Source organism: Schistocerca cancellata, chromosome 7 (assembly GCF_023864275.1).
Source record: "Schistocerca cancellata isolate TAMUIC-IGC-003103 chromosome 7, iqSchCanc2.1, whole genome shotgun sequence".
NCBI classification, from domain to species: domain Eukaryota; kingdom Metazoa; phylum Arthropoda; class Insecta; order Orthoptera; family Acrididae; genus Schistocerca; species Schistocerca cancellata.
This window is the reverse complement of record NC_064632.1, coordinates 597,011,740-597,025,721: the sequence shown is the minus strand read 5'-3', so window position 1 is coordinate 597,025,721 and position 13,982 is coordinate 597,011,740. Positions and strand designations below refer to the sequence as shown.

General features: G+C 44.0%; 1 protein-coding gene across 2 annotated transcripts in view; it reads right to left on the bottom strand.

Annotated features, from left to right (window-relative positions):
* LOC126092114 (titin-like) overlaps positions 1-13,982 on the bottom strand; it is a 511,816-nt gene that overhangs the window by 439,217 nt on the left and 58,617 nt on the right. For both annotated transcript variants that reach the window (XM_049907552.1, XM_049907553.1), the window contains 3 exons: positions 8,424-8,594; positions 8,279-8,326; positions 3,764-3,838 (listed from right to left, as the gene is read on the bottom strand). In XM_049907552.1, coding sequence (XP_049763509.1) covers positions 3,764-3,838; positions 8,279-8,326; positions 8,424-8,511 — 211 coding nt within the window. In that variant the 5' untranslated portion in view covers positions 8,512-8,594. Of the gene's footprint in view, positions 1-3,763; positions 3,839-8,278; positions 8,327-8,423; positions 8,595-13,982 lie in introns of those variants that run through there.

Here is a 13,982-nt window from a genome sequence, read left to right as displayed (position 1 = left end):
CGCCCTCGCTCAAAGTCCGTCAACTGCACATACGGTTCACGTCCACGCTGTCGCGGCATGCTACCAGTGTTAAAGACTGCGATGGAGCTCCGTATGCCACGACAAACTGGCTGACACTGACGGCGGCGGTGCACAAATGCTGCGCAGCTAGCGCCATTCGACGGCCAACACCGCGGTTCCTGGTGTGTCCGCTGTGCCGTGCGTGTGATCATTGCTTGTACAGCCCTCTCGCAGTGTCCGGAGCAAGTATGGTGGGTCTGACACACCGGTGTCAATGTGTTCTTTTTTCCATTTCCAGGAGTGTATTTAGTGAGGGTTGGAACGTGTATCGGAAAGACAGATTAGACACCGTAGGAGGTGGTGTCTTCATTGCAGTTGACAAAAATATTGTGTCTACTGAGGTCGAAGTAGAGTGTGATTGTGAAGTTATCTGGATACGTTTAACAGGGCTAGGGGAAATAAAGTCAATTGTGGAGTGTTATTACAGGCCAACAGGTTCCACCGTGACAGTTCTAGAATCATTCAAAGGCAGTCTACATTCTGTATTGCAGAAGTACCCGGATCATGCTATATTAGTCGGAGGCGACTTCAACCTACCTAGTATAGACTGGGATGTCTATGGATTCATTACAGGTGGTACAGACAATCCGTCGTGTGAATTAATTTTAAACAGATTATACAAAAACTGTCTTGAGCAGCTAAATCGACAGCCAACGCGCGATGGAAACATTTTAGATCTGGTAGCCTCGAACAGACCAGACCTCATAGACGGTGTCAGTGTTGACAGGGATTAGTGATCATTATGTTGTCATTAAGACTATGGTTACGAAGGTTAAAAAGTCGGTCAAGAAGGCTAGGAGAGTATTCTTACTAGAAAGAGCAGATAAGCAGTTGTTAGCATCCCACTTAGTAAATGAATGGACTTCATTTACTTCCGGTACGATGGACGTGGAAGAATTATGGGCAAATTTTAAACACATTGTAAGTCACGCATTGGACGAGTATGTGCCGAAAAAGTGCGTTACGGACGGATAAGACCCACCGTGTTTTAACAGCGCAGTTCGGAGAATGCTCAGGAAGCAAAGGCAGTTGCACTCGCGGTACAAGAAAGATCCGGAGAATGAGGACAGGCAAAAGTTAGTAGAGATTCGTGCTGCTGTAAAAAGAGCGATGCGCGAAGCATTCAACCACTACCACCGTCATACCTTAGCAAAAGATCTTGCTGAAAACCCAAGGAAATTGTGGTCTTACGTAAAATAGGTAAGTGGGTCGAAGGCTTCTATCCAGTCGCTCACTGATCAGTCTGGCCTGGCAACGGAAGACAGCAAAGCGAAAGCTTAAATTTTAAAGTTAGCATTTGAGAAATCTTTCACGCAGGAGGATCGTACAAACATACCGCCGTTTGAGTCTCGTAGAGATTCCCGTATGGAGGACATAGTGATAGACATCCCTGGGGTTGTGAAGCAGCTGAATGGGATGAAAATAAATAAATCGCCAGGTCCTGATGGGATTCCAGTTCGGTTTTACAGAGAGTACTCTACTGCATTGGCTCCTTACTTAGCTTGCATTTATCGTGAATCTCTTGCCCAACGTAAAGTCCCGAGCGACTGGAAAAAAGCGCAGGTGACGCCTGTATATAAGAAGGGTAGAAGGACGGATCCTCAAAATTACAGACCAATATCCTTAACATCGGTTTGTTGCAGGATTCTCGAACATATTCTCAGTTCGAATATAATGAATTTCCTTGAGACAGAGAAGTTGCTGTCCATGCATCAGCACGGCTTTAGAAAGCATCGCTCCTGAGAAACGCAACTCGCCCTTTTTTTCACATGATATCTTGGGAACCATGGATGAAGGGTATCAGACGGATGCCATATTCCTTCACTTCCGGGAAGCGTTTGACTCGGTGCCCCACTGCAAACTCCTAACTTAGGTACAAGCATATGGGATTGGTTCCCAATTATGTGCGTGGCTCGGAGACTTCTTAAGTAATAAAACCCAGTACGTTGTCCTCGATGGTGAGTGTTCATCGGAGGTGAGGGTATCATCTGGAGTGCCACAGGGAATTTTGGTAGGTCCGCTGTTGTTTTCTATCTACATAAATGATCTTTTGAATAGGGTGGATAGCAGCAGTTTGCTGATGATGCTGTGGTGTACGGGAAGCTGTCGTCGTTGAGTGACTGTAGGATGATGCAAGATGAGTTGGACAGGATTTGTGATTGGTGTAAGGAATGGCAGCTAACTCTAAATATAGATAAATGTAAATTAATGCAGATGAATAGGAAAAAGAATCCCGTAATGTTTTAATACTCCATTAGTAGTGTAGCGCTTGACACAGTCACGTCGATTAAATATTTGGGCGTAACACAGCAGAGCGATATGAAGTGGGACAAGCATGTAATGGCAGTTGTGGGGAAGGCGGATAGTCGTCTTCGGTTCATTGGTAGAATTTTGGGAATCTTGAGTACTGCTCGAGCGTTTGGGATCGCTATCAGGTCGGATTGAGGGAGGACACAGAAGCAATTCAGAGGCGGGCTGCTAGATTTGTTACTGGTAGGTTTGATCATCACGCGAGTGTTACGGAAATGCTTCAGGAACTCGTGTGGGAGTCTCTAGAGGAAAGGAGGGGTTCAAATGGTTCAAATGGCTCTGAGCACTATGGGACTTAAAATCTTAGGTCATCAGTCCCCTAGACATAGAACTACTTAAACCTAACTAACCCAAGGACATCACACACATCCATGCCCGAGGCAGGATTCGAACCTGCGACCGTAGCGGTCGCGCGGTGCCAGACTGAAGCGCCTTTAACCGCGTGGCCACAACGGCTGGCGAAAGGAGGGGTTCTTTTCGTGAATCGCTACTGAGGAAATGTAGAGAACCAGCATTTGACGCTGACTACTGTACAATTTTACTTCCGCCAACTTACATTTCGCGGAAAGACCACAAAGATAAGATAGGAGAGATTACTGCTCGTACAGAGGCATATAGGCAGTCATTTTTCCCTCGTTCTGTTTGGGAGTGGAACAGGGAGAGAAGATGCTAGTTGTGGTACGTGGTACCCTTCGCCACGCACCGTATGCTGGATTGCGGAGTATGTATGTAGATGTAGATGTAGAAATTAGGAAGATGTGGTTGGAAAGACCGATACTAAGTTATTATACAGTAGCGAGTGTGGACAGGAACAAAAGCAGAAATTATTGTTGCTAGAGCACATATGTCGTAAACTGTCTTTTGAAGCTGGAGCCATTACACGGTTCCCTGGTATAACAAGGGAGTCATTCCAGAGCCAACGCAAAACTACTGGAAAGGACTCTGAGAAAGCAGCTAAGCGATGCAGTGGGAAACTGTTTATTCCTGATTGTTTTATTTATATATATTATTATATATATATATTTTGCTGGACACCAAAAACAGCAATCGTCTATTGTCATTGCCACCATTATCTTTATTCTTATTTTGTTGTTGTTGTATTCATTTCTTTGTGTCTATACGTTGTTTCACAGTCTTATTCATGTATCATCTTTATTTCTATCACATTACATTTCTTTTTAACTGAGAATGCTCATATTTTATTTCATTATGGAGCACTCTAAATGTCAAAAACCCGGCTTCTGAAATTAAGCAAAAGTCACAACTCTTGCTCCTTATTCATATAACACTTGATCTGCATACTGTTACTGACATAAAGAGTGAAAGCTACTAGGCTGTAATTCCCTACTATGTACCAAGCTTAGCTGCTGATAAGTCAGTATGTTTAACTTACCATAGTCACGTTCCATTATTATTTCTTCAAGATTAGCTGCTAGTTTTGCTACATGATCATCTCGGAACATTTGTCCTGAAATTAGAGAAATTTCCCCTGAAATTAAACTGCAATATCATACAAGATATTTTATGAGTTAGAAAATATATGGTATTCTCTGAAACTGGATTATTACTCAGTACTTAGTACATAAAAGTTTGAAAACGATATGCATATTGGTTTTCAACAAGTTACATAATGTAAACTCTTAATCATCTTTATATATCTTTAAGCTTTTGTTTTAATTTTTCCTCCCTGTGTGTGTGTGAAACACATGTGGCTTCTATATCTTCATCAGCTGCAAAGAGAAAAAATAAATAAATTCTTCCTATTTCTTGTCCAGGCGCAGTTTTTTATCAGTATGTCACATTTTCTGAGTCTTATTTTACTTACGGAAAACAGGGTACAGTTTTGATTTTTTCCTATGTTTTTACTATTGACCTAAATTTATTAATATGTGGATCTAATTTTGTTGTGAGTGCTCACTATGCGGTGAATTATGAAAATCTAAGATTTAACTAGTTCTATGGTATGAAAGAATTTCATTTGAAGCGAAGTCAGGAATTTATGTGGAAACAGCAGCTTTGGGAACAACTCTTCTCGCAGTAGCATATCCGCCATCTTACTCCCATCTGAGTTCTCTCCCAGTCCTGTAATCTCCCTTGTACTGCTCCTCCGTGCACACTGGGGTTACAGGAGTCTTGGGCTGCTCCTAAGTGTCTGAACTCCTTCTGCCTGGCGCACTGCAGTAACTCGACACGGCGTGGACTCCACAAGTCGCTGGAGGTCCCTGGAGAAGTACTGGAGCCACGGGGCCTCCACAGCCGTCCACACCTCCGGAGTTGTAGCCGGTGCAGGATTTTGTGCACAAGCAGACCTCTCGATTATCTCCCATAAATGTTCGATGGGATTCATGTCGGGCGACCTCGGTGGCCAGATAATTCACTGAAACTGTCCATAATGTTCTTCAGACCAATTGCGAACAATTGTAGCGTCATGACGTGGGCACATTGTCATACATAAATATTCCGTTATTGTCTGGAAACATAAAGTCCACGAATGGCTGCAATAGTTCTCCAAGCAGTCGGACATAACCAGGTCCCAGACATTCCATGTAAACACAGCCGACACCATTATGGAACCACCACCAGCTTGCACAGTGCTTCGTCGACAACTTGGATACATGGCTTCGAGAGGTTTGCACCACATTCTGACCCTACCATCAGGTCCAATCAAATGAAATGGGGACTCATCTCATCAGCCCATGGTTCATCATTCGTCCAGGGTCCAGTCGATATGGTCACCAGCCCAGGAGAGGCGCTGCAGGCGGCGTCGTGCAGTTAGTAAATGCACTAGCATCGATCGACTGCCGGCCGCTGTGACCGACAGGTTCTAGGCGCTTCAGTCCGGAACCGCGCTGCTGCTAAGGTCGCAGGTTCGAATCCAGCAGTGGGCATGGATGTGTGTGACGTCCTTAGGTTAGTTAGGTTTAAGTAGTTCTAAGTCTAGGGGACTGATGACCTCAGATGTTAAGTCCCATAGTGCTTAGAGCCATTTGAATAATTTTTTTCGGTCAACTGCTGCCGTGGCCCGTAAACATCAAATTTCGCCGCACTATCCTAATGAATGCGTTCGTCGTACGTTCGGCACTGATTTCTGCCGTTACTTCACGTAATGTTGCTTGCCTGTTAACGACAATTCTACGCAAACGCCGCCGCTCTTGGTCGTTACGTGAAGGCCGTCAAGCACTGTGTAATCTATGGTGAGAAGTAATGCCTGAAATGTGGTTTTCTGGGCACACACTTGACACTGTGGATATCGGAACACTGCATTCCCTAACGATTTCCGAAATGGACGTCCTATGCGTCTAGCTCCAACTACCGTTTTCCGCGTTCAAAGTATGTTAATTTCAGTCGTGTGATTATAATCAAGTCGGAAACCTTTTCACATGGAACTCCAGAGTAGTATTAGATCCACTAACGAATTGCCCTTTTGTACCTTGTGCAATCGATACCACCGCCATCTGTATACATGCATATCGTATCCCCCCACTTTTGCCACGCCACTGTACTCCATTCACCATTCTGATTTCCCTTCTTTGCTTAGGACTGGTTTCCTACGTGAGCTCTCCTGATATTCATACAGATCCTTCTCTTTTCTCCAAATGTTTCTTTAAGTATCCCGTAGGCAGTATCTATCTTTCCTCAGGTGATATTTGCTTTTAAATCCTTACATTTGTCCTGTAGCCATTCCAACTTAGCCGTTTTGCTCTTCCTATCAGTCTCATTGTAAGACGTTTCTATTCCCTTTCACCTGCTTGATTAGCTGCATTTTTATATTTTCTCCTTCCATATGTTACATATTTCTTGTGTTATCGAAGGATTTCTACTAGGCCTTGTCTTTTTACCTATTCGATCCGCTGCTGCCTTCACTAATTTGTTTGTTAAAGCTACCTATTCTTCTTCTGTTGTATTACTTTTCGCTGTTCTAGTCAACCGTTGCCTAATGCTCCCTCTGAAACTCTCAACGATCTCTAGTTCTTTCAACTTATCCCGGTCCCATTTCCTTAATTTCCTACCTTTTTGCAATTTCTTCATTTTTAATCTGAAGCTAGTAACCAAAAAATTGCAGTCGAAGTTTACATCCACCCTTTGAAATGTCTTACAATTTAAAATCTGTTTCTGAAATCTCTGTCTAACCATTATACAGTCAGCAACAGTACCAGTGGGTGGAGATCTCTCGTGAATAGCACGTTGCAAGGCATCCAAGATATGCGCAATCATCTTCATGTCTGGGGAGTTTGGTGGCCAGCGGAAGTGTTTAAACTCTGAAGAGTGATTCTGGAGCCACTCTGTAGTAATTGTACTGCTGGAATTGCCCAAGTCCGTCGGAATGTACAATGGACATAAACGGATGCAGGTGGTCAGACATGATGCTTTGGAACGTGTCACCTGACAGCGTCGTATTTAGACGTATCAGGTTTCCATATCACTCCAAATGCGCACGTCCCACGCCATTACGCCGCCTCCACCAGTGGTCCTCATATACGTACACGTCCATACACTCGATACAATTTGGAACGAGACTTGTCCGACCAGGCAACATGTTTCCACTCATGAAAAGTCCAGTGTCGGTGTTGACGGGCCCAGACGAGGCGCAAAGCTTTGTGTCGTGTAGTAATCAAGGGTAGACGATGGGACCTTCGGCTCCGAAAGCTCATATCGAAGACGTTTAGTTGAATGGTTCGCAGGCTGACACTTGTTGATGGCCCAGCATTGAAATCTGCATCAATTTGCGGAAGGGGCCACACTTCTGTCACGTTGAACGAATCTCTTCAGTCGCCTTTCTTGCAAGATCTTTTTAAGGCCACAGCAATGTCGGAGACTTGATGTTTTACTGGATTACTGACATTGGTGGTACACTCGTGAAAATGTTGAAAGCGAAAATCCCCACTTCATCGTTACCTCGGAGATACTGTGTCCTATCGCCCGTGTGCTGACCATAACACCACTTTCAAACTCACTTAAATCTTGATAACCTGCCATTCTCCGTGTTTACATCTCTCTGTATTTGAATACGCATGCCTATACTAGTTTCTTTGGCGCTTCAGTGTAACTTCAAAATAATGTTACTGCTTGTCCTTTAATTTCTGGATGTGTTACGCAAAAGGTGACACTCCTTCCACTGAAGACTGAAGAAATTATTTCGCAAACTGACACTCTTATTTAAACAACAGAAAAATTTCGTTTCAGAGCTAGTAATTTCCCGAAACATTTTTGGAGGTTACAGCCTCTAACAAACTCGAAAATAGTGTTAATTTACGATAAATGCAGATAACATGTACTCCAGTTGAAGATAAAATTCACTTATACTACAGCCAGAAAGACACAAACGCCTTTTTACTACGAAATTTGTTACGTACAGTACTTGCAACTTCCGTAAATTTGCGAAAGTATGCGTTCATCCACGTTGTTATACAATAAAACTCGAGGAGAATGATTCTTTGAGCGAGGATATCTCAGATAAAAATTAAGAATGCAAAGTCATTGCAACTGATGCTGTGCTACAAAATACGGTTTTTGCGGCGCACAACTTACGAAAATACCCAGTGTTTCTCGACACATTTTATTCGGACACATAGGAAGCAGCGGATGTCGAATGATATACGTAAATGTTAGTAAACATTTTTCAGATATTTGTGTGTAAATGGTACTGACACAGTCAGGTACGAGTATTGCTAATAAGGATCTGTGTAACATGTATGCAACATGTAAGTGATCAACATTCGAACTAATATACTCTATAATATCAAAAGCGATGATACACTAAAATTCATTAGTCTATAATATCAAATGCAATGATACACTAAAAGTCATTACACTGTGACTCAAAGCACTTATTAAAAGACGAAGTCAGCACCAAATTAATTTCCTGAACCGTGAAACGTTAGTAGAAATGCCGAAAACAAATACTAACCTGTTTTTTCGGTTCTTAGACGATAGATTGTAACTTCAGAATCAGATCCTAAAAAAAAGGGAAGCAAATAGATGAGAAAATTGAACATGTATTTCATTGCTTGCCATGATATTACTATGCCCAGACAAAAACGTAAATTTTTTACCTGTAATGGAATCTGGAGCACTGTGGTCAGTAGTTGCGATTACTGCCACAAAGATACAGATGAGCAAAATAACGCTTCTGCGAAACATTATGCAAAGACAAAGGTGTCGGCCCAAGAAAAGATCTATTCCATCAAAATATCTTCATGACATTTGCACGCTGTCGAAAAAACCTGTAAATTCATATGAAATTCATATTTATTCAAATATAGTTACAAAACTATTTTATGCTCAACAAAGTGTACAAAAAATTATCTTCAACATAGCTCGGGCTGTGTTACTTGATAAGCTTGATATTACTTCGTTCTGCCCAATACATACTGAATAACTCAACAACGCTATTTACCTTAAATATTTCCGAAGTCATTTAAGATTTCGTAATTCTATTTACATCAGATCAGTTTGCAGAAAGTAAGCAGGAAACGAAGTGTAGTCTTTTGTCGTACGTATGTTAATTGCCACAGTATCAACTTCGCTTTTTCAAATGCAACTGTAGTTCGTGGCAGTAGGAGCTGATGTTTCGTGCAAAGGAAAAGGTAGCTGGGGGGGGGGGGGGGTGGTGTCTTGTCAACAGCAGCGGCGGCCAAAGCGAGCAGCGGCGACATCGCCAGGGGCCGGATGAGCGTCGGTGTGGGGGCGGAGGGCCAGCGGGCAGCTCCCGGCAGTCCCAGCGACACAGCAGGGCGCCGCGCGAACGCCAGCTGCTCTGCGTTGTTCATCAAACAGTTTTACGTGAAGTATTCGGTAAAATATTTTCGATTCTGACATGTTAGCTTCATTGTGAACTGCCCATCTTATCATTAATGGCTATAATTACTGTGATAGTTCCTAATTAAGTAACATGCAGCATGAAATTCGCAATGAAAAATAGAAGACACCGTGAGACTGCGTTCGTTGCACATCGGTTCATACATTGCTGAGTATAAAACCTGTGTATGTATACATGGAACGTATATCGCAAAGGCAGGTTAGATGCCACAGATGTCGACAGAAATATTGTTTCAGTTGAGGTCGTTGTGGAATCAATCGAGAAACGTCTGTACTCAGTAGCGCGGAAATACCAAAAATGTGCAGTTGGTGTTGACTTAAATCTACCGAGAACGGACTGGGGCGTCTATGGATTAACTGCAACTGGTACAGATAGCCAGTCTTGACAAGTACTTTGAACATGTTTTCCTAAAACCAGTAGTTAGGCAACCCACATGCAACTGAAATACTTTAAACCTTGTAGCGACAAATGGGCGTGATCTTATTGATACTGTCGGTATAGAGACAGGGATGCGTGATAATGACGTTATAACAATGATGGTGGTTACTAAAGTTAATAAATGGCTCAAATGGCTCTAAGCACTATGGGACTTAACATCGGAGGTGATCAGTCCCCTAGACTTAGAACTACTTAAACGTAACTTAACCTAAGGACATCAGACACATCAAGCCTGAGGCAGGATTCGAACCTGCGATCGTAGCAGCAGCGTGGTTCCGGACTGAAGCGCCTAGAACCGCTCGGCCACATCGAGTTAATAAAACAGTCAAGTTGGCTAGGAGAGTATTCTGTGGTGTCACCGCCAGACACCACACTTGCTAGGTGGTAGCCTTTAAATCGGCCGCGGTCCGCTAGTATACGACGGACCCGCGTGTCGCCACTGTCAGTAATTGCAGACCGAGCGCCGCCACACGGCAGGTCTAGAGACACTTCCTAGCACTTGCCGCAGTTGTACAGCCGACTTTGCTAGCCAACACTACATATTCCATGCTAGAAAAAGATGCAGTCGTTAGCATCCCACTTAGACGACGGATGCACATCATTTAGCTGCAATATGGCTGACGTAGAGGAATTATGCGAAAAATATAAATTGAAAATCGCACTCTTGAGAAGTTCGTTCCAAGTATGTGGATAGCAAAGGTAATGACCCTCCGTTGCTTAATAGTCAGATCTGGAAAATCCTGAGGAACCAGAGATTGTTGCACTATTGGCTCAGAAAATAACGCGCCGATGTTGACAGGTACATACAACTTCCACCGTCAGACCTTAGTGAAAGATCTCGGCGAGAAGCCAAGAAAATTCTGGACACAAGTAAAGTCACTCTCTGTCTACTCGCAAGAGGAAAGCTGAAGTTTTAAACTTCACGTTTAAGAAACCACTCACGCAGGAGGGTCGTACAAACACACCGTCGTCTGACTGTCGTACACCTCCCGCATGGAGGAGATAAAAATAGGCATCCGTGGCCTACATAAACGACTCGGAGAGTTGCAAACGTATAGTTGGCAAGGTCCAACAATTACGTTTTACAGAGAGTGCTCTACGTCACTGGCCCCTTACTTGAAACGCATTCATCGTGATACCCCGCCCAGCAAAAAGCCCAAAGCGTCCGGAAAGTCTGGAAATAAGTGCAGGTGACTCCTGCACATAAGAGGGGTAAAACAATAGACCTGCGTAATTACAGACCAAGTACAGACCTGCGTAATTGACTCTGAATATAACAAATTTTCTTGAGACAGAAAAGTTTCTGTCCACAAACAGCACGGATTTATAAAGCATCGCTCGTGCGAAGCTCTGCTTGCCCCTTTCTCGCACGACACCTCGTACAAACTCTCACCGGAGGCCACCAGACAGATGTCTTATCCCTAGATTCCGAAAAGCGCTTGACACGGTGTCCCACTGACGAAGATCGGAGGGCAGAGTGAGCGCGCAAGTTAAATGACAATCACTGGAGGGAAGAGGACGTTGTTTTCGTGGAGCACCATGACGAAATTTAGACAACGGGCATATGAGGCCAACTGCAGAACGATTCTACTGCCCCCAACGCACATTTTGTCTACGGACCGCGGAGATAATACAAGGGAGATTAAGGGTCGTACGGGGGAGGGACGGGGGGGGGGGGGCTGTAGACAGCCATGCTTCCCTCGACGTATTCGCAAGTGGACCACGAAAGGAAACGACTAGCCGTCGGATGTGGTGGTACATTTCGCCACACGGTGGCTTTCGGAATATGTATATAAACGTAAATGTACAGACTGTCTTTGGCTTTGGATTTCGGAGGAGGTCTATGTCTATCTCCAATCTAGAGAAAATGCAAACATTTTCACCTAGGCGCACTCCATTACAGCAGAAGTGATTTATTTTTAAAAATTTATTACATTTCATGTATAGTTCAAGATATCGAAGCGAGTGTATGGAAAATTATAATACGCAAATAGAACACTTTTTTAAATATAGACAGAAGTTCAAATGGTTCAAATGGCTCTGAGCACTATGCGACTTAACTTCTGAGGTCATCAGTCACCTAGAACTTCGAACTAATTAAACCTAACTAACCTAAGGACATCACACACATCCATGCCCGAGGGAGGATTCGAACCTGCGACCATAGCAGTCGCGCGGTTCCGGACTGAAGCGTCTAGAACCGCACGGCCACACCGGCCAGGTGACAGAAGTGACTACAATTTTTTTCAGTGCCACAATCCAGTTTTTAAAGACCAATTACAGCTGATGAAAGAGAAATTGTGCGGGCTTGCAAAAACAAAACTGAAAAAATGTAATATACTCACAGTAACTACGATATTCCACAAGTTTCCTGAAAGCAGCTTACGGGCGCTCAACACCGAGGTCACCAGCGGCAAGTTTCCTCACGTGCCTTGTCCTTAGTTTATTTTGTTCAGTAATAGACTCTGACTAGCAAACTATCGCAATTACAACTACATTAGCATATTAAACAAGTTAAGTCATGTAAAACGTACTGTGCTTTGGTAAAAGAGCAAAGCTGAACATGGTACAACAGAAATACAAATGAAATTCGGAAAAAAGGTTGAAACGCCAGAGCAGAACAGTTCATCACTTCTGTTGCTGTTTCGCTGGAATCCAGTAACCTACCGCATTCTTCGAAAAGAACACCTTGAAGGAAAACTTATCAAAGCATTTTCACTATACACATCAATGATCTTAGGAATATTAAACAATTCACGCCGAACTGTACACCATGACTCTGGCCATATCCTCATCAGAGTAAAGTCCTGAACGTGTCCGCCTGATATGTATTTTAACACAAAAAAAACAACGAAGGAGTTATACATATTGGTCACAATTTGATATTCATGTAGGTATCGACGGAAATTGAAAAATGTAAACTTTGACGGCCGATGGATGCACGTGTGACGTTCCAGTAAGTTTCACCACGTGCCTGGCAAGTCCGGTGAATAAGGAACTTGCCGAATCCGTGACTCAGCTGGACAGTAACTACGCCTCGTAGACAAGTATACGAAGACGTCGGCATTTGAGAGAGAACGTGTAGTTGGGCTCACATAATCCGGTTGTAGTAATCAGCGAAGCGCTCGACGTTTGAATAGGAGCGATGCCACCATTCGACGATGGCGGCAGGACTGTGTGGACCGTGGCCAAACACGGCGCATCAAGGAAGCGGTTCATCTGCAGAGGCGGCAGAAAGTGAGGGACGAGCAATCGTCGCAGAGGCACTCAGAGACCCGGCATCATTGCTATCACGGATCGGTGCTCCAGTGACCGCAAGTACCATTTGTAGGAGGTTCACATGAAGAGGGCTGATATCACAGTGTCTTTTGCGGTGACTGCCGTCGGCCTATGTACACCACAAGCCCCTCTGCAGTGGTGATGGACAGGTTCGGCCTGGCCTCTCATTGGCTGAAGCAGAATTGTCTTCAGTGATGAGTTCCCTTTCAGACTGAGCCCCGACGCCCCGGACAGTGGTGCGGTGGGATACCAGCATGACTGTCGCCTGCATTCGGCCTGACAGTCAGGAGTGATGGTCTGGGATGCCGTAGGAGGACACACTTAGAGCGCAGCGGTACGTCGACGACATTTTACGCCTCGTTTTGGTGTTCTTCGTGCCAAATCCTCCTGGCCTTACGTTTCATCGAGAAAATGTCCGCCCGCCCACGCCGAGCGTTTCTACTGCTTGCTTTGTGCTCGCCAAATCCTACCTAGGCCATCGGATCTCTTTCCAATTGAGAACGTTTGGAACGCTAACGGCAGGGCCCTCCAGTTAGTTCGCGATTTTGACGATCTGACGCGCCAGTTGGATAGAATTTCGCAGGACACCCTCAGGAGGACCTCCACCAATTCTATCAATCAATGACCAGCCGAATAACTACTTCCATAAGGGCAGACGTGGACCAACGCGTTATTGACTTCCCCAATCTCTTGAATAAATCGTCCAATTTTTCTGAAAATTTAATGATTTCTTTGTTTGTACATGTACATCACAGCTACCGATTTTTGTCCCATTCGGATAAACCCTTCGTGGTATGTCGTTTTTTTGTTACGGGAAGATGTCGTCGTTGAGTGACTGTAGGAGGATGCAAGATGACTTGGACATAATTTGTGATTGGTGTAAAGAATGACAGCTAACTCTAAATATAGATAAATATAAATTAATGCAGATGAATAGGAAAAAGAATCCCGTAATGTTTGAATACTCCATTAGTAGTGTAGCGCTTGACACAGTCACGTCGATTAAATATTTGGGCGTAACACAGCAGAGCGATATGAAGTGGGACAAGTATGTAATGGCAGTTGTGAGGAAGAC